This window comes from Aythya ferina, assembly GCF_964211825.1.
Source record: "Aythya ferina genome assembly, chromosome: 3".
Classification (NCBI taxonomy): domain Eukaryota; kingdom Metazoa; phylum Chordata; class Aves; order Anseriformes; family Anatidae; genus Aythya; species Aythya ferina.
In genome coordinates, this window is record NC_140298.1 from 28,839,970 (window position 1) to 28,858,936 (window position 18,967).

At 51.2% G+C, this 18,967-nt stretch overlaps 1 protein-coding gene across 1 annotated transcript in view; it reads right to left on the reverse strand.

The window, feature by feature from the left end:
• Positions 1–17,598, reverse strand: part of LOC311434677 (uncharacterized protein) — a gene marked incomplete at its 5' end in the record, with an annotated part of 44,767 nt that extends 27,169 nt beyond the window's left edge. Inside the window, 4 exons of the mRNA XM_084514998.1 lie at positions 14,606–14,689; positions 15,293–15,447; positions 15,895–16,041; positions 17,495–17,598. Coding sequence (XP_084371124.1) covers positions 14,606–14,689; positions 15,293–15,447; positions 15,895–16,041; positions 17,495–17,598 — 490 coding nt within the window. The remainder of the gene's footprint in view (positions 1–14,605; positions 14,690–15,292; positions 15,448–15,894; positions 16,042–17,494) is intronic.
• Between the last annotated feature and the right edge of the window lie 1,369 nt (positions 17,599–18,967).

Below are 18,967 nucleotides of genomic sequence, written 5' to 3' on the forward strand. Positions count from 1 at the left end.
TCGCCGCTGTGAAAGGAGCAGAGACGCGGCAAACAAGCGGGGCGGGGAGGGAATCGTGAAATTTTATGCTTAATCCTCTCTGCTGGGCTAGCCGAGGGGGCCTCAGCAAGGCGGGCAGTAACGCTACGTGCCATGGGCACTGCCACGGGGCCGGTGCCCGCTGGCTGCAGGCGGCTCAGCCCCGGTGCTCTGGTGGCAGGGAGAGCCAAGGGCTGCGTGCCACAGCCCAGAGCCCCGTCCTCTGCTCCGGGTGGGAGCAGTGCTTCCTCCCACTGCCAGCCCCCTCGGGACCTCATCCTGGTTTGTGTGGAGGTGAAGGGCAGGCTTTTGTACCTCAGCAGGGCGATGGTGTCGTTTTGAGAAGCAAGACACCCAGCCCAGTGTCCAGCAGCCCTAGCTGGCCTCCCAGGAGTTTGCCTTTCGTTGGCATGGGGGGTCCGATGCAGACACGGTGTGATTGCTGCAAGCAGCCATTTGGTGGTTTTTCAACCTCATTCAGCACTGGGTTTGAACTGGAGTTTGCAAAATGTGAGTCTTGTAAAAGCCAGGACTGAGCCCTGGCTGCCATCCCAACAGCAGATCCCTGGGGAGGGGATGCGACAGGGGGAGCCAGCCCCAGCTGCATCCCAGCTCCATCCAGGGCCAAAACGAGGTCCAAGCACCCAAGCCCTTGCCCATCCCTCTGCACGCCTCTGGAGAGGGGCCCTGGGCTTTCCCCTCTTTGCAAGCACCAGAGCTGCACCTCAAGGCAGGGGCAGGGGAAGGTCTGGGACCAGGGTGTCACCTGCTCCATGCCACCACATCCTGATCATGCCTGTTGGCCAAGCCACAACTCTGGGAGAAGCAGTGTGCTCCGGGCACTAGGGCAGGGAAAGCAGCAGTGAATGAATACACAGCTTCCCCATCTCACTTTTTAAACTTGGTCTCAGCCTCCTTTTGTTTCTATATGTACTTTCAGTTTGTCCCATTCTTTTTGTGACCTAGTAGTCCTTTTTTTTTTTTTTTTTTTAATTTTTACTCCTGTTTCTCCTGTCTCTTTTTGTCTCTCTTTTTTTTTTTTTTTTTTTTTTTTTTTTTTTTTTTTTTTAATCCAGTTGCCTCTCCTCGCCCATCAATGACCCACAACTCACTCTTCTGGGGTTCAGCAATTCCTGACTCCTCTTCCCTGGAGCTCCTTCACTACCTCCCCATATATCCCCTCTCCTCTTTGTGGCCTCTCTCCCCTACACATCCCCCAGCATAGGGCACTTTCTGCCCTGTGGTAACTAGGTGCCTTCGCAGTGCTGCACACAGGTAATTAGCAGTGGTTTAATGCCCGAGCCCTTCCCACAGACACCGTCATGCTTCCCTAGCTTCTGGCAGATAAGAAACGGGGACTTAATGACAAATAAAACCTTCTTCATAAGGAAAACACAAACAAAAGCAGCTGAAGATGCCCATGAAGGAGGGCAGCCCACAGGCCTCAGGGAGGGCAAGGCGCAGCACTGCACAGCCCGGCTGGGCTCTTGGGCCCATGGCTAAGGCAAGCTGGTTTTGTCCAACAGACAGATATACAAATAACCAAAATCAAGTTTCTGTGTAACCCTTAATAGCTTATGAAGAATCAGTCTCTTTAAAGAGAGAAGTAGTGGCCAATAAAATTACAAATGACACCAGTCTAGGAAAATATGCATTTGTCTGCTGACTTGTTGGAAGGCAACTGAACATGTTCTTGTGCAGAAAATGGATAATAAACGTCACCTTGAGAGATTCCCCCAGATGTCGGATCGAGTCCGTAACGGGAGCTAATCAAACCTCTGCCATAATTGTTTATTATACAAGCTGCACTTCAGAAAAAACCTGCGCTGAGAGTCCCATTAATGTAATGACTGATGGTAAACGCAGTTACTGCACACAGGGAGGGGCACCACTCTTCAAGGGCAGCCTTTAAATGTTGCCTTACACCGGTCTGGCAAAGAAAAACTCACCTTCTGCGGAGTGAGCTGGCCGGGGGACACTTCTCCCAGTGTGATTGCGACAGTGCCATCACCTGATGCGGGGCTGGGAACAGAGCATCCACCCTGCTCTCTTCTTCACGGGACACAAGTGTGTGGTGGGTCTATTCCCAAACACCCAAGAGGAGTGTTTCTGATTGCACAGCCTTTTTGTGTAACGCCTAGCTGGCAGCTTATGATTTCCACTTAGTGGTATGCTGCTATTCAGATCTCCTGTGCTACTAATATGCTTTGAAAAACCACATTAGCTGCCTTTAACTATAACTTCATGTAATAAAGAGTCATTATTATTTTTATTTTACCAATTCAGTGCTGCTCCTTGCCCCTAGATGACACTCACTGCAACTGACTTCCCTCTCCGCTGCAGGTGCATGTGGCCCAGTGCTGAGACACACGCTCTCCCCGGTGCATCACGGCCAGCATGGAAATGCAGGAGCCGGGAATAAAATCGGGAAGCCTTCTCCTCCTGGACGTTCCTGAAGGCCACTGGTGAGAGTATCCAATGTTCAGGGCAGACTCTACGGCACAGAGCCCCTCACTACTGGATCTCCAGCACCACTTACACATGTGTGAATGCACACAATGCTTGGCTTCACTCGGGGCCAGCTGGGAAAGGGCTCGTGGACACAGGAGGGAGGGAGCCAGGAGGTGCTCAAAAAGTGTGAAGAGATTTTGAAAGCCCTGGCCAGAAAAGAAAGGCCTGGGAGCAGCACCTATGAAGTAGTTTGTCCCTTCAGGGACCTCACAAGTCCCTAATGCTTTTCCACAGTTGTACCCATTGCTCAGAAACTCTGCGCCCCGCTTCTGCTAATGCTTTGTAAATGGGATGGCAGGGAAACTGCTCTCCCATTTTCTGAATGGAAAACTTGCTTCCCCACTCTTCTCTGCTGCCCTCCCCGTTACCATCGCCTTTTTTAGTTTGTTTGCTTGTTTTTTAAACACTTGACCTGATCATCCCATGTGACTCAAACGTGAGCCCGCTGGTGCCACGCCGCCGCACCGCCAGCCCAGCCCGTCCTTCTCCCCACTGTCACGCAGAGTGCAATTTTCACCTGGTATTGACAATTCAATATTGGGAGCTTTTAATTCCAAAGATTTTGATTTTTCCATGAAAAAGTGAAAATGAATCTCGGCAGGGCTGCAGCAGAAATGTTGCAAATGAGCTGGTCACGTTGAGGTGGAGGGGGAAGGAAACAGGCAGGAGGAGGAGGACAGAGTGGAGGGGAGAAGTACACATAGCTGGCCCTTACAGGAAGGGGCTTAAATAATTCAGGTGAGAAGCACGACCAGCAGCACGGATGTAGTTTGCTGCACAATCCAACAGAAAACAGCGCAGCTTGCACTGACCCATCTGTTACATCAGTGCAGTTGTGCCGGAAGCTCAGCTCACACCACCCATGAATTAAGACCCCCCCCCAATTTTGGAGTAGTTCTGTGACATGGCTGCAGGTCCTTGTAGGTGACATGCTTATTAAAATGAGTGGGATTTTCTCCTAAGGGTTAATTGGATTGGTAAAACAACAAAAAAGTGGTGTTTAAGAAAAAAAAGAGTCCAATAACCAAAGTTAAATATGAGTTTGTTTTCCCTGATATTTCTAATAAAATAGCCTATATTAAATATTAATGGGTCACTTCTTGGTCTGTGTAGCTGGAAATCTCACAGGATAGAGGGCATTGTGCTAGTCCTTAGTCGTGTAGGGCACTGACCTCTGCATCTGTGTAGGGGTATGAAGAGAGAAACACAACACCTCTGCACATCCCAGTCTGCCTGGCAAGGTTTTGGATGGATCCTCATACCCCAGAACCAGAAGGCTTCATTGATGCTGGTCTTAGGGATGTGTTTCTGTGTCTCCCATGTCTCTGCTGGAGACCCATTTCCTACCTGCATCAAACTCTGAAGTCTTTCATCATCTTGTGGATGAGCAGCCATCGGCTTATGCCCAGCAAAAACACGGCTGCCCGTCTTTCTCCTGTCCCTCTGGCAGCTCCCCATACCTCTGATAGCCCCGCACATCCCTTCACCCACCCTCCAGCCCCCCGCCCCTCCATCCCACCACCTCCATCCTCGCCCCACGGTGTCACCTGGGCAGCGGCTCCCGCCGGCGCCTCCCCCGGGCTCCCGTCCAAGCCCGCGCTTTGCCGCTTGCAGATTCTTTCTGCAGCACGTCTCTGAGATATGGCCTTCCTTACCCATCTGTACAGCTAAAACTCTTGTCAAGACTCTCAGCGTTTCACATCTCAATTACTGCAAAATCCTTCTCCCTGCTTGGCAAAGGCAGCCTCAGCCAGCGCTTCCTCTCCCATCTCCCTGCCCAGCCACCACCTCACCCGCCAACCGCAGCTTAAAGCCATTTTATGCACCAAAGGATCACGCACAAACACCTCCTAGCAGTTATTTTTCTGCCATCCCTCGCTGGCGGTCGCAGAGCAGCGGTGAAAACGCAGACGTGGTTTTACAGGTCCCCCCTTCTCGCAGCCATCAGGACCTGGGAGCTGGGGCGATCTTGCCACGACGCTGAGATGAAACGAGGCAGCCGGGGCCGAACCCCACCACAGCGTGGCACTGCCTCTCCCGTGGCTCTGTACGTGCTCATCTCTTCCTCCCTTGTCCTCTCCTTCCAGAGCTGTCCCTCTTCTTCCTTCCCCTCCTGCTGCTTCTCCCTTCCCCTTCATCCCCCCTCCGCGGTGTGAGGAAGCCTGTAGCTGGCTCCTGCACTTCTCTCCTGTTTATCCGCAGGTCTGCACAGCTTTTACTTTGTGTTTTCTACCCTGAAGACGACAGCAAACTGAGGGCTTAAACAAATTTGGCTTAAGGTGCTTTAATGAAAAATTAACGGTTTTAATACCGGCTTAACCATCAAAAGAAGAACATTAATGTTTAATATTTAAACAACACGTCCTCACAATAATTCCACCACATTTCACATTGAGGATCCACAGCGAATGCCTGGGGTAAGGCAATCAAAAACCCCAACAGTAACGCTAGCTACTGTCTTAACCCCTTACTGACTGTCTTCCCCAGTCTACACAACAATCTTTTACGAAGAGAATTGAGACATTTTTCAGTGATGTGTCCTCCTTTCCTCAGCCACAGTGAAAGGTAAGAATATTAGACTTCAAATCAGAGCCCTGACTCCTTAAGCCTTCTCAAGACCAGGGATATGAAAATGTTATGCAAATGAGCTGCCCTTTAAATGTATCTTTAGGAAAAGAAGAGAAAAAAAAAAAAAAGAAAGAAAAAAAAGAAAAGCAACAACACATCACTGGAGAAAGATTGAATTGACATTTAATCTTCAGTGCGTGCTGTCCAGGTGCGGGTCTCAAAGAAAAGCTTCAAATGATAAGGAATGGCTCCAGCATCTGTATTTTTTTGAAGCCTCCCCAAATTACCATGCTAAAGGGATTTCTTGCCTTGAAACCACAGCATGCCTCGCAGACAGCCTGGGGTGGGGGTCCGTAACTCCTGTCCCTCTGCAGCCCCAGCTGAGGGCCGCGCATCGCCCAGCTGATATAATGATTTCTTAAACTGTGAGGACGTTTAATTCGAGACAGGAGTCTCACTGAAGTAAATCTCTGCCTATAAAAGTGTATGATCCAGCTGGATAGCAAGAAAACAAATCACATGCACTGCAATACAGAGGAAAGAAACTACAATGCTTCCAGATGCATATTACAGGAAAATAATTAAATAGCAGCCCTGGAAGTAGACATCACAGTTGAAGTAGATAAATAATAAACCTTTGTTGATGTGAACCCAGAAATAAAGCAGAGGAGGAAAGCACTTAAATATAAAAAGTCATCAAAGAAGTTGCGTGTCTGCCTTGATGGTGCTTCCAGAAAGTTTCTAGATCACATGTCCGTGCAGTTTTCCTTTCAGACCTGATTTCTGTAACACAACAAATATTAGGCAGGAAAAGATGGACAGCCAAAGCAGAATGCAGACAAGGATTCTCAGACCAAGACACGACACATTGCCTGAAAATTCAGGTTAAAATGTCTCCGTGCTCTTTACGTGGCGCACACGAGCAGCAAAATATACCAGCAGGGAAAGCAGCAGAGTGAGGCTTGCTCAGCCCCAGCCTGGGACCGCTGCAGGCACTGACTGCTCCACCGCCCCCTGCACCACGAGGCCATGTGCCAGGGTGCTCTGATTCACGAGGCAGAACATGCTATTAAGACCAAGGATGTTATTTAAGAGCTACCATGTCCAGGCAGTTGTGGAACATAACTGATGAAGGTTAATGTCAGTTTTAATTGGCACTCTTCCTGGAGCGGCTCCGAGGACCGTTCGTATGAAGCCTGATAGACTCCAGCTTCCACACCCACAGTCCTGACATCCCCACACGGCCAGAGCCTTCTTACTGGTGGCTACCACGCAACCTGTGAGGATGTGAATGACTCCGTGAGTGCAAAATTACACAGCAAATATCCTCCAGTCCAACTCTTTGCAGCATTATCCTTTACCCAACTGCCTTTAGGGTTGTGAAGTTTCCTATGATACCCTTATGCTCTCCACAAACCGAGAGTACTCCTCCTTTTCCTTCTCCCTGTTAATTATTGTGCCCACAGCTCCCAGTGGAGCAGACTTTCCTCCACAGCCAGGCTGACACCCCTGTGATGGGACCATTTCTGCAGGGGGTTGAGGAAGAGTACTGCTCAGATCGCAACCAAGCGGAGACCCCGCTGTCCTTTCCTTGCTCAGCTGTGCACAGAGGGGCTTGCTCCACTGCTGCGACTCCTGGCTGCTGCCACAATTCAAATAACGAGTAGGATGAACACATTTTTCAAAGGGAATCAGTGATACGCAAGCCCCATCTGTATTACGGCTAATTCCACTTTCCTTGGCTATCATGTCCCCCCTGGCAATTGCTGCCCCATCTAAAAGGTCTTCGGTGAGTGGAAAGCCCCATGTCGGGGACCTCAGAAGAGCAGTGTTGGGACACGGTGTGATGCTCATGACGCTTGCTTTGATGCTGAGCAGCAGCTTTATATCGGGTTCAGATTCCCACTGCTCTGAATCATATTCAGCAGAAGTGTTACAATTGCAAGATAAAGCCTTTTATCTGAGTTTTCTCAGCTGTTTCCACAAATTTTCACTGGTGGCAGGTACTAGGACAGGATGCTGCTGCTTCCCTGCAGGGGCAGGTGATACCTGCTAGTTTAGGATGGATTCCATTAGCATGCGGGGCCAGGAAAATGTCAACCAAGAAAGGAGGGCAGGAGTGGCCTTAAATGCACTCACTGAACTGCTCTGGTAGGGAAAGCATTTAGTTCATTCAGTTGCTTGTCACAGCTTTTCTGTGCCGGTGCCATACACAAATATGCACTCAGAGCCTCTTTTGCACACCCCTGCAAACTGTTCCTATTAGGTAGCGGACCCTAGACTTGATGTCAGTTCGCAGTGCAAGCAAACAATATTTAATCCAAGGACTTTTTGCTGTGTATTAACTTTTCAAAGAGCTTCACATGAAAGCCTACATTGTTTCGAAGTGCTAGACATTTTCCTTCTCTAAAGTTTCTAACACGGAACTTCTGCTGGGTTTTGGATTCAGGTCTTGTCGGTTCCCTGGCTGCCAAAATGACTTTTGTGAAGCAGATAAAACTTGGAATAGATCTGGTTCAACCTTTACAGCCAGCTCCTACGCCTATGAAGTTTCTGAAACAAAACCCAGAGTCTCTGGGGAGAAAAAAAAAAAAAAAAAAAAAAAAAAAAAAAAAAAAAGAAAGGAAAGGAAAGGAAAGGAAAGGAAAGGAAAGGAAAGGAAAGGAAAGGAAAGGAAAGGAAAGGAAAGGAAAGGAAAGGAAAGGAAAGGAAAGGAAAGGAAAGGAAAGGAAAGGAAAGGAAAGGAAAGGAAAGGAAAGGAAAGGAAAGGAAAGGAAAGGAAAGGAAAGGAAAGGAAAGGAAAGGGAAGGAAAGGGAAGGGAAGGAAAGGAAAGGAAAGGAAAAAAAACCTCCTGCACTCTCGATTGTTGCTTGGTTCTCAGTCAGGTTTTGTAGTCGGGATTCATCGCAGCCCTAAAATCAGTGAGCAAAGTGCCCCCCCCCGCTAAACCTGCCTTTATCCCCTCTGCCTCTCAGGGTGTCCCCAGCTCAGGGCGCTGTGGGGGCTCCGCTTTGGGGCCGCTGGCAGCCGGGAAACCCGAGCGGTGCGGATCGCTCCCCGCTGCCCCGAGGTTTCGGCTGCCCTCTGTGCTCAGCCAAGCACCGGACATTTGCCCGAGCTGGAGGGCAGCATTACCCAGCGGGGCACGGCGTTAGAAACAAAAAGCAGCGCGTGAATGCCGCCTCCTGCCTTCACGTGCCCTACAACCAGAGGCCGCTCCGACCCCCCGGCTCCCCCGGCCCGGCCCCGTTGCCCCCCGGCAGCACTCGGGGCGCAGGCCCCGGCCCCCGGCCCTGCCCCGGGCTCCCCCCAGGTGCCCCCGCGCAGCAGCCCCGCGGCCAGCCCGGCCCCTCGCCGCCGCCCGGCGCCCGGAGCCCGCAATGGCGGGCGGGGAGGGACCCCTAGCGTCCGAGCCGCCCGGGCCCGGCTCCCATCGCCGGGGCTGCGGCACCCTCTGCTGCTCGCCCGCCGCATCCCCGGCCCCGCCGGCAGCGACGGAGGGCAGGGGGGCGGCGGGGGTGCGAGCCCCCTGTGCAGGGCTCCTGCACCTCAAGCCATGGCGGAGAATAAAACCGGTGCGGCTCAGCACACTGCGCGTGGCCTCGGGTCGTGCTCCCCTGCGGTTAGGTAGCGCCTGGGGTGCTGACGAGTTCCCTGTGCTCATCTTTGTCCCCATCCAGGCTCCTTGTCCTCCCCAGCCAGCCCCACACCACACCAAAATCAGAGGGATTTCCACACAGGATGTCCCAAAAGGGGCCTGCAATGCTGGGTGAGAAGGTGTTGACACCACCTCGCACCAGAGAGAGGCCACTGCCAAGCCACCAGAAAGGCCAGCCTTGCCAAAACCAAGGGTTTTGAAATGGTCGATGGCCGTGGTGCTGGAGCCACAGCCTTGACTGGATGCTCATCCTGCTGGGACACAAGAGTCTGCCACTCTGCTCCTCCATGCAGGCACCATCTTGCTCCCATCCACCTCACATCCACCAGTGCCAGCCCCACCTGCCCAAAATCACCACCCCAAGCAGCTGCTGAGCACACAGCAAATGCACCACACCTACAGCTGGGCATTTATAGGCTCTCATAACTCTCCTGTGCTTCCTTGTTCTCCACCAGCCTGCCGAAGCACCCAGTGCTTCAACAAGGCCATTGCTGTTTCCTGCCCCTTGTCACCCCTTGTTTGAGCTCAGAGATTTGGCTGCTGATGTGCAAGTAGGTGCCTAACGCTGTGTTCTTTATTTTGTGTGAAGCAGAGCTGGAAAAACTTCCTTAAAATAAAAAGAGGGGTCAGTCTGTTTTCCTATCTTAGAAGGTGATGCTTGTCTTGCCCTGCTTTATTCTTGGAAACCTGGATGGATGACAGAAGAGCTTGTGGGATTGAGACACAGGAGGAAAAAGGCAAGTGTAATTGATTTGCAGGAAAGTTACTTTATCATATTTTTGTGGTTTTGGCTGTGCCTTGAGCTTTCATTTAGACCTGTGTCTCGTATATTTGGGAGATGCATGAGAGATGAGGCAGTCTTGCCCGCCAGCTCTCTGAGACCTGAACCAGTGTTCCTGGAAAACAAACCTCAGAGGGAAGACGAATTTTGTGACCAGGATATTCCTGTTAATTTTACTTAGAAAAAAATAAAAAATGCTTTGTCCTACCAGCTATATATCATGAGTAATAAAGCAAGGGTGGGCAATTTTTTCCCCAGAAAGCCCCTTTGAACAGGTGAAGAGGAGTGGAAGTTGTGAGGAGGAGGAGCAGCACAGTCCTGCATGCCCATGCCATGCTCCCTGATGGATCTTCCCACGTTTACACAAGAGATGCGCGTACACACACAGGTACATGTGGCCTGGTAGCACAGCAGAGAAAGACCACCTGAGGTGGGGGCTGCCTTTGAGCCAAGTCTCAAACCCACAGGTATGCACAGTACTCATGCACTCCCTGCTGCAGGAGCTGTGCTGGACTCACAGTGTTCACCAGATGGAAAACTTCATCTTAACTGCAAGGCAGCATGATGCCTTGTGGGGCTGGAAGGTGTGTTGGGTGGTGCTTGGGGATGGGGATGTGCTAGTGATCCTGGGGAAATGTCCAGCAGCTCCTGTGAGGGGGCCCTGATGGGTGGCCCTGAGGGTGTGGGCTTGTAGCAGGATGTACTAAACACTCCTCAAATCCCTCAGTGTCACAAAAACTGTGAGGCCCCATCAGCTGCACCCTGGAGGAGATGCAAGTCAGGATGCAGAAGCGCCAGAGGGACGCAGAGAAAAAGAGGAGAAGACAGCTGGGGGTGTTTTTGAAGGAGGCAGCCAAGAACTTTGTTTCTGACCTCACAGAAGTGCACAGAGGACAGCGTGCAAAGGGCTAGGAGTGCATTTGGGGGAAATGTGGCAAAGTGGGTGCTTGGTGCCTGCCTCTGGGCACCCTGGAGATGGGGTGAAAAGCAGGACGGAGTGCTCTGCTCAGCACTGCTCTCCTGGCTGGATGCTACAACCCCCAAGACCATGGTCAGGAGGAACAGGGAGACTGTTTCAGTCACTTGAAACACAGAACCAGACTGGAGAGGGGATGGAAATGCGGGGCGAGGTTCAGTCTGTGTCGTGAGGGGATGCTGGGCTCACTGCTAGCTCCACATTTTCCTTTCCTTTCCCTGCTGGTGTGAGAAAATGCACGCTGCATTTGTTCGGCTGCCAGGAGGATGGCAGCTCAAGCACCATCTTGCTAGCTTTGCTGTGTGTCTTTTCCCACAGCATTGCTTTAAATAATGAACGGAGTCATGATCCACCAGCTGGATTAGATGGTATGAACTTATCTGGCTTAAATCCAATGGTGATATATTTGGTCTCATTATTTTATTCACAAATGCCACAAAACAGCACAAGATATTTCTTTTTTCCTCCAAAATACTCCTTTTTCTCTTAGTGCTGACATTTATTTGCAGTAAGATTTGCACCGAACAGCCTGTGCCAGGCCAAATTTGTCAGACAGGCGTGCCTGCATGCCCGGTTTGTCCCACGAAATCAGGTGTGGAAGTCACACCCTGGTCCTGCCAGGGGACAGCGAGTGCTCCCCAGCCAGCAGGGTGACCCCTTGCGGGGGGGGGGGGGGGCTGCAGAGCTGAGGGAGGGCAGCCGGTGCTTTGCAAAAGCTGGAGATACCAAGGGAGCAGAGGTCGTGGAGGGGTAGAAAATTCCCTGAGCACATGATAATGAGAAGGCAGAAGCCTTACTGTGGCTACTTCCAGCGTGTGGCTCCTGCAGAGCCTGGCACTGCCGGGGAGCCATGGGATTGCCTGGGAGTGGGTGCTGGTGTCCTGCCACCTGGTGAAGTGCTAGAACAGATTCACAGAGATGCAAGTCACCTGGGACATAGTGCCCATCAGCTTCAAAATTACGATTTAGTAGTGATGAAAGTGCAAGAAAGGAGGTGCTGGGCAGGAAGCTTTACCCAGGCATCCTGGCAAGATCCCACCATGTTACAAGTCAGTCCAGCCCCCAGACAACGAACTGCTGCTCTGCTTCCAGAAATAGTCAGTGCCAGCGCTGGGCATTTCATCTGACAATCCAGAGAGAAATCGAGAGTAAAGAAGCAGAAATCTACAGTATTTGAAAAGACTTTTGTGTGTTGTTTTTTTTTTTCCCCTTTTGCTTTGTGTTCCCTATAGTCTTAGGCCAGTATGTGTGATCGTGCTGAGTCTGCTATTTGGAGGAGTTGCTGAAAAGTAAAGAGCAAGCTCAGGAACATCTGGAAAAAACATGAGCAAAACAAATCTGAAAAGCAAAATCAGGCTCTCCCCATTCTGTTTTTTATTAAACAGAGAAAGGAAAGAGAGTGCTTCACGTATTCAGCCATTCAGGTGCAGCATGCTCAGCGCTGCCTGGCTGAGCCCGAGCACCACTCTGCAAATATCAGCAGTCTCTTCAGTTAAGCAAGAGCTCTCAGAGTCTAATTTTAAGTGCTCATTACGTGTGTTCCTCAGTGGCAGTCATGTAATTAGGGGAAGAACAAGGCCGAGGGTGCCTGGTGTCTCTTCCAGACAGGTCTGCCTAATGCCCCGCGGCACCACAGGACTGCGCTGCAGGAGCTCACCTCTGCCACCACAGCCCTTAATCCTCCGTATGGATCCAATGATTTAGGGTGAAGCTTACAATAGCATTCTTTTTTTTTTTTTTTTTCCTTTCTAATATTTCAATTTTTAGCAGACGCAGGGACATTTTACAGACTCATAAAAATGCCCCCAAGAGTGACGAGCTCCTCTGACGGCAGTGGCTGCCGTTCCCAGGCACTTCACAGAGCACAGTGACACGTTTGGACCTCGTGAGTCCACAGCTGAAGCACTCCCAGCTCCGGGGCTATATGCAGTGACTGCTGGAGTGCCTGTGGCTTAACAACATGGAAAAATCCCGAGCAGGAAGGGGATGATGCCTCCTGTTCGCAGTGTGATCAGGAAGCAGAATCAGGGAAGCTGGAGCACATTCCCATACACACCCCTGGGATATGCTCAGGACATGGGTGTTTATGAAAGTCCTGCAAGAAGCACCGCTGGACCTTCAGTGGCCACGGGTGGCCAGGATTTTGGCTGGACGTTATTCTTAAACTCTTCACTAAAAGAAAGGCCAGCGTGTTTTCTCCACGGGGACATTTCCTATCCCCCTGGCTCCTGATGTAAGCCACAGGCCCTCTGTGTGGTAAGATGTCCCTCTTGCTTTCTGCATTACAGAGGCGAGGAACGAGAACCAGACCCCCCAGCTAGCAGGATGCGAGGCCTCTCCAGCGCTAACTGCTCGGTGCAGTCATACAAGGCGACAGGCAAAGGTTTCAGGAGCATTTCAAAACTGTCAGATAATCGATACGGAGGCAGAGGAGCAGTGGTGGGGTTCACAGCTAAATGGATAAGGTGTCGTGTCACGTTTGACCTATTTCACAGCATCAGCGTCATTTCTGCCCCAGTTATCTTTTAAGAGACATCACTGGATCCCACTGCTGCTGCAGAACAAGAAGTAAACACCACAGTCTTCCACCGAGGTGTTAAATGGGCTCCACCACAGGTTCAATTAGCAAGCCCCAGCGTAACTCTTCTGTAATATTTCTAAAGAAAAACTGAAGAAAATGAATGGTCCACAGCCATTGCTCAGGGCAGACTGCCACCAGTCTGCTGGCTGCCACATATCTATAGGTGCATCCAGCCAGCTCCCCCAGCACTCAGCTCGCTCTCAGGCAGCCTCACCCTACAGGAGAGCAGGGCAGGGCTCCATCCTTGCTCTCCCACAGCCACTACAGGCTGATTACTGATGAATCTGAGAGCCCAGCAACCTGCCAGGCTGGAGCAGGTAGGCAAAGCAGGCAGACTTTATGCCCTAGGAGTGCAGCAAGCCTAGTTTGCCTTGTAAAATGAGTCCATGCTTCTGGAAAAACAGTCATGCTGATCAGCAGGTATTTGCATGGTCCTGCCCAGAAGAGTTTTGCTTGCTCCCAAGCCTTCTGTCCCACCAGCTGTGGAAGGTCAGCCCTGTACACCGTCATCTAGGATGGGAAGAAGTGATGGACTAGGGGATTCCCAGATATACCCTGCAAAATCATTATATAAGAGGTGTAAGGCCATTAGGTCAATGAACAGGGCGGCAACAAGGAGCTGCTCCAGATGAACCCGGTAAGAAGGCAAAAGCAGACACAAAGGACACTTCTTCAGGTTCCCCCAGTACCTGATCATGTGGCACCCCAGGACACAAGTGCTCCCAGTTTTCTATGTTTTGGTGCTTGGTAGCACACGGCTGTTAAATGGTTCTTGCTCCCAGCTGGGGCACAGACCAGCCCTTACACCTGAGGTGAAATGCAGACACGTGAAAAAGCAGGACCTCCCCTGCTGCTGCACCACGTGCTTTTCACCCTTAGGGTGCCTCCCATGTCCCAAACAGTTTCCTCCTTAGGAAATGGCTGTGTTCAAGGATCCCTTGCTGCAGGGCAAAGGCCTGAACCAGGACATGTGGAAACCCAGGCAGCAATCTGTATCTCCGCTTCGACATGCAGAACCAGTCCCCTGCATGCTAGGCTGAAACATGAGTGATGCCGCTTGGATCCCTGCCTGGCATTCAGCACTCTCTGCTTTATGGGCCAGGAACAAAGCCTTTCAGCTACGCGCTCCTTCAGCTGTGCGCCAGGTTCCCAGCCAGTGGGGCTGGAAGCGCCTCCAGAGGCCTGCCTGTCTCACTAGGAATTGTGAAGATGGCAGGAGGGAGCTCCTCCTGGTCTGGGGTCTGCACACCTTGGTGCTCTCCTCCCGCACCATCCAGGCACAGTAGTGCAGATTCAGATTCAAGCTGAAGTGAATTATATGTGGTTACTGCTGGGCGGGTGAATGCATGGGGCTTGGATCCCTACCACTGCGTGTCCTGCTCCCCATGCCTACCATGCTCCCTCTAGCACCACTTTTTGCTTCTGCAGTGCTCCTTGTGCAGCTGCAGTGCTCACAATACCTCCCTCCTTTATCTAACGCTGCACCCAAGCTCCCGTGAGTTTGGACTTACCTTTTCTTCCCAGATGTTTCTTCACAAAGGAACAGAAGTGTGAGAACTGAATGTCTTTGAGAACACCACCCTCAGCCAAGCTGCCTGGAAAGTTCAGAAGTTACTTGGAAGGAGCTAGCAGACCAATCATCAAGCTTTGTTTCTAGGCTTTAAGAAACCCACAGGCTAAAATGTATGGCTGCTTCTTTCATGCTTACAGTTCCCTTGCCTGTTGTCCCTAATTTGCCCAGCTCACGCTCTCACCCTTCCTCTTTCTTCCACACAGAAGTGTGCCAGACACCAGGACCCTCTCAGCACTGAAACACCCTCAGCATTAGGACTTCCTCCCCAGCCACCCCATGTTCCCCAGGGGCCCACCACCTTGCTGCACTTCCAGACCATTTGGGCCAGTTTTCCAATTTCCAGTTCCTGTCCCCCAGCTGCTACAACCAGAAAGCCAGGCAGGTTTCTCCAGGGTAGGAGCCGACTCCTCTGTATGCCCTGGGTTTGCTCCTGGATCCCCCTCCACCCGGTGCCATTACCCAAGCATTTTCCTTTTCAGAAGTAAGGACAGCATATGTCTGGATCTGCAATTACACGTTGTATCTTTGTGAATCGCCAAGAAAAGAATGCTCCTTGATCCAGCCCATGTGTTGCTTCTCCCCCCTGGTGCCAGAGCATATGATTTGAGCGAGGCACCCAGCCTACCTCTGCGGAGGGGAGCTCTGCTCAAAGTAGCACTCGGGCGCGAGAGCTGAGAATAACGCAGTGCTGCTCCCCTTTCCTCTCTCTCAACACAAAAAGCAGGGAGCAGGTCTGGACTGCCATGCTCCCGTGCATGTTTGCAGGTGCAGGGCAGCCTTCTGGGGGGCAGGAGCAGGTGAAGGCAGAGCCGTCTCGGTCCGTGGGTGCTGGGTGATGCAGAGCCCAGCACCGTTCTGCCTGGGTGCGTCTGCACCGGCAGCTTTCCCAGAGCTGCTGCTTACTTTAAGCCACTTATTCTATTATCATCCGGGGGGGATTTTTTTTTTCCCAGCTGAAGAACATTAATGGCATTAAAATAATAAGAGATTTAGAGCATCCCTGTGTTTATACAGTGACATGCCACAGTGACAGCCTCAATATAAATAGCTAAACACTGAGATAACTAAACACTTAGGCTGATGAAAAAAAATACCAACATTTTTCCCATTCCAAATTCTTTAGAGTAATCTCATTTGACCTCCAGCACAATGTGTGCTTTAATGATGCCTGAATAATTACTAGGCAAGGAATTAACTCCCACAGTGGGTTAACGCACTCACTTTCACCCAGAAGACCCAGTCTCAGGCCTGAATAAATCAAATGGATTTGGTGATCTCATTCCCGTTCCTCCCGGCCCTTTGTTCACATGCCACGATCTGACACAGCCGGTGGCCTCGTGTGGAGAGAGGCCTGGCATTTGGCTACCAGAGATGCTGCAGGTCAGAGGCAGGGCGCATTAGCAAAAGCCAGAAAGCCCCCCCCTGATGCAGGGGTCCTGGCCCCATCCCTTCACATCCCCTGAAAGAGCAGGAGCCGGGCGGGGAGCGCTTCTGGAGAGTGGCAGCACCGTCACACCACCTCCGGGAAGTCGAACGTGAGCTGCCGTCAGACACCTTGATGTCAAAAAAAAAAACAACTATTTTTGACTGCACAGCAGATGTTTGAAGAAAACTGCCTCAGTGTGACCAGCTGCAGATTTGTCTCACCAGTTTTATGAGTGGGAGAGCAAACGGGATTCGTGTAACCTGTGGGAGGGCAGGGGAGGTCTTCACCAGGTGGCTCTGCTGGCAGCGTTTTGCGCATCCAGCATGGAAACCCTGCACCTACAAAGCAGGAGACTTGCAGAAAAAAATGTTCTTCTCATGCCCTGTATTTCCTACATTTCTTTTCTGCTTGTTGCTGAGGACACTCAGACAAAGTGGGAACCTCTGAGTGGTGTTTTCAAACCCTGTTACTGAAAGCTAAATGCCTGGCACCCGTACTGAGGCCCACAAACGACATCAGTGGAAGTGCTTGGTGGCTACAAAAATCACATCATTTCTGCCTACAGGCTCTGCTGGGATTAAACAAATCGAAAGGCTGCTTTGTTTTCATCATCATCTTTTTAAAAATTATTTATTTTTTTAGTGTCTCCTGGTAGGACCATACCCAAAGCACAGTCAGTAACACCACAGACAACTGATGTGGAAATAACTGAGTCAGAATACTCTATTATTTCACTTTTAGAAATGTAGGCAGCCAAATTCAAAGGCCAGTGAGGCAAAGAGCATGTTTCCATGCAAATATAACTGCTATTAACAACAACATGGGGTTGGCACTCCATCCCAAATCAGACAGAAAGAGAAATGCTCTCAAAACTTCCCTGTGAAGCCTCATTCAGAGTGTAAATACACTAGGAATAAATGCTTTTTAAAAGATTAGTACAGACAAGTTTTAACAAGCCTAACTTTTTCTTTTCCTGGAGATGATGTTGACTGCAGCCTCGAGGCCTGCAGTGTGATGTGAGGGCCGCTTCAGACAGCTAAGCAGTGCTTTTGCTGGGGACAGCCTGGTCACACAGTAGTCCGTGGGAGCTCATGCCCTTTTTTAAATAGCAATGGCACATCATGTTTTTGATGTGCATGTTAATAAAACAATCTTTTCTGGAAACACAAGGTACTGAAACACTCAGAAAATGGTTCGGGTGCTGGTTAGTAAACCAGGGAGCACTCCCGGCACAGCAGGATGTCCTTCCTGCCCCGACCCCGCTTCATGTGCAAAACATACGGGGCACGTTCGCACTTCTATGGAGCCCAAATGGTTTCTGTGGCTCTGTGGAGCCAAAAGGACCTGAGCCCTTCCCCTCTGTAGCACAGATCCTGCCTGTGCGCTGGGGCTGGAGCTCACCGTGAGCTGCTGCTGAGCTGCAAGCACACCCTGGTGCTGCCCGAGGGGTTGGAGAAGTACCTGCAGGTGGGTGCAGAGGCACAGGGTGAGCTGCCCGTCCCCATAACATGCTCCAGCTGAGAAGGCTGACACCATGGGGAACAGCATGAGCTCACCATGGCCCAGCACAGCTCGTCACGCACCACCAGAGCTCCTGCGTGAGAGGCTGGGATCAGGAACAAGATGCTCTTCACAAATGTTTCTGCACCACGAGGGCTCCGTGAGGTTGGCCCACACTCAGCTCTTCAGCTGAGGGAGCCAAGGTGAAACAAAATGCTCCAAAACCCACAGGCAATGGGTTCCCTTGCAGGGTGGCAAGCAGCAAAGCTTTGCTTCCACCCCGTGCCTCCGGGCAGGGCCGGCCGCACCACCCCGGCAGCCCCGCACTTGACGCTGTGTGCGCTCTCCCTGTTTGCACACACGGATTTAAAGCATCTCCCCCGGTTTCTCCGCAAATTGCTGCATTCAGATGAAGTGGCAGCTGCTGTAATTAAGACACAGTTAATTACATATCCCCTTAATTGCGATGATAGGATTTTGTCAATTTGGTAAATAAGAATTGTGAGGTTTCTTCCGGCAAGTTGAGCCCCCGCGCAGCTCGAGCACGCCTGGCTTTGTCACCCGGCAAACGCCGAGCCCCCGGGCTGGGCACCAGCAAAGGCGAGGGCAGGTGCTCTGCTCTGCTAGGGGAGAGCCCCAGCTTGCGGAGTCCAGACCTGCCCTCAGGAGTGGCTGCGAAAATTACCTTGCAGGCTGCTTTCTGTAGGGCATCTGATGCATTTCCTCGCTGTGCTGAACCTATCGACCGCTCTTCCCCTGCTAAACTGCCAGCCCAGCAAATCCTGGGGCTGCAGAGGCACTGCTCAGGTGCTTGTCCTCAGCATTAGCGTGCTGCAGCTCCAGTGCTGATGGCTGCTTTTTGGGAACAATTCCCCACCTGTGCCAGGGTGACTGGGTGCACACAGTGCTGCCTGAGGGGAGAGAAACCGAAGATAAAAGGGCTACAAAATAGAAGGACTGACTCTGACCTTCCCAGCCCATTTCTGGACGAGAGCTGAGGCAGCCTCTCCAGCAGTGACCACAGCCTTGGACATACTGTGGAGCCAGGGGGATGCCGAGGTGAGGGAAAGGTAACAGGTACAGGATGTGTGGGATTTTTGGAACTGCTTTCCAGCGACCCAGTACACAGAGCTGCCATCCACGTTAATTAATGGACTGCGGCTGACTGAACAAGTACGCTCAGGATGTTCTCACACAAAAAGCAGCGGTACAACAAATCATCTAACAAGATAAGATAACCTACAACCACCTTAGGCTTGATCATTAGTTACAAATAAGTCACGATTAGTTAGAAATTGATGAAAACATTGTTTGTATTTGCCTTCTGACCCCTTACCCAGTGGGCAAACCCAACCTTTCTCCTGAGGGGACATG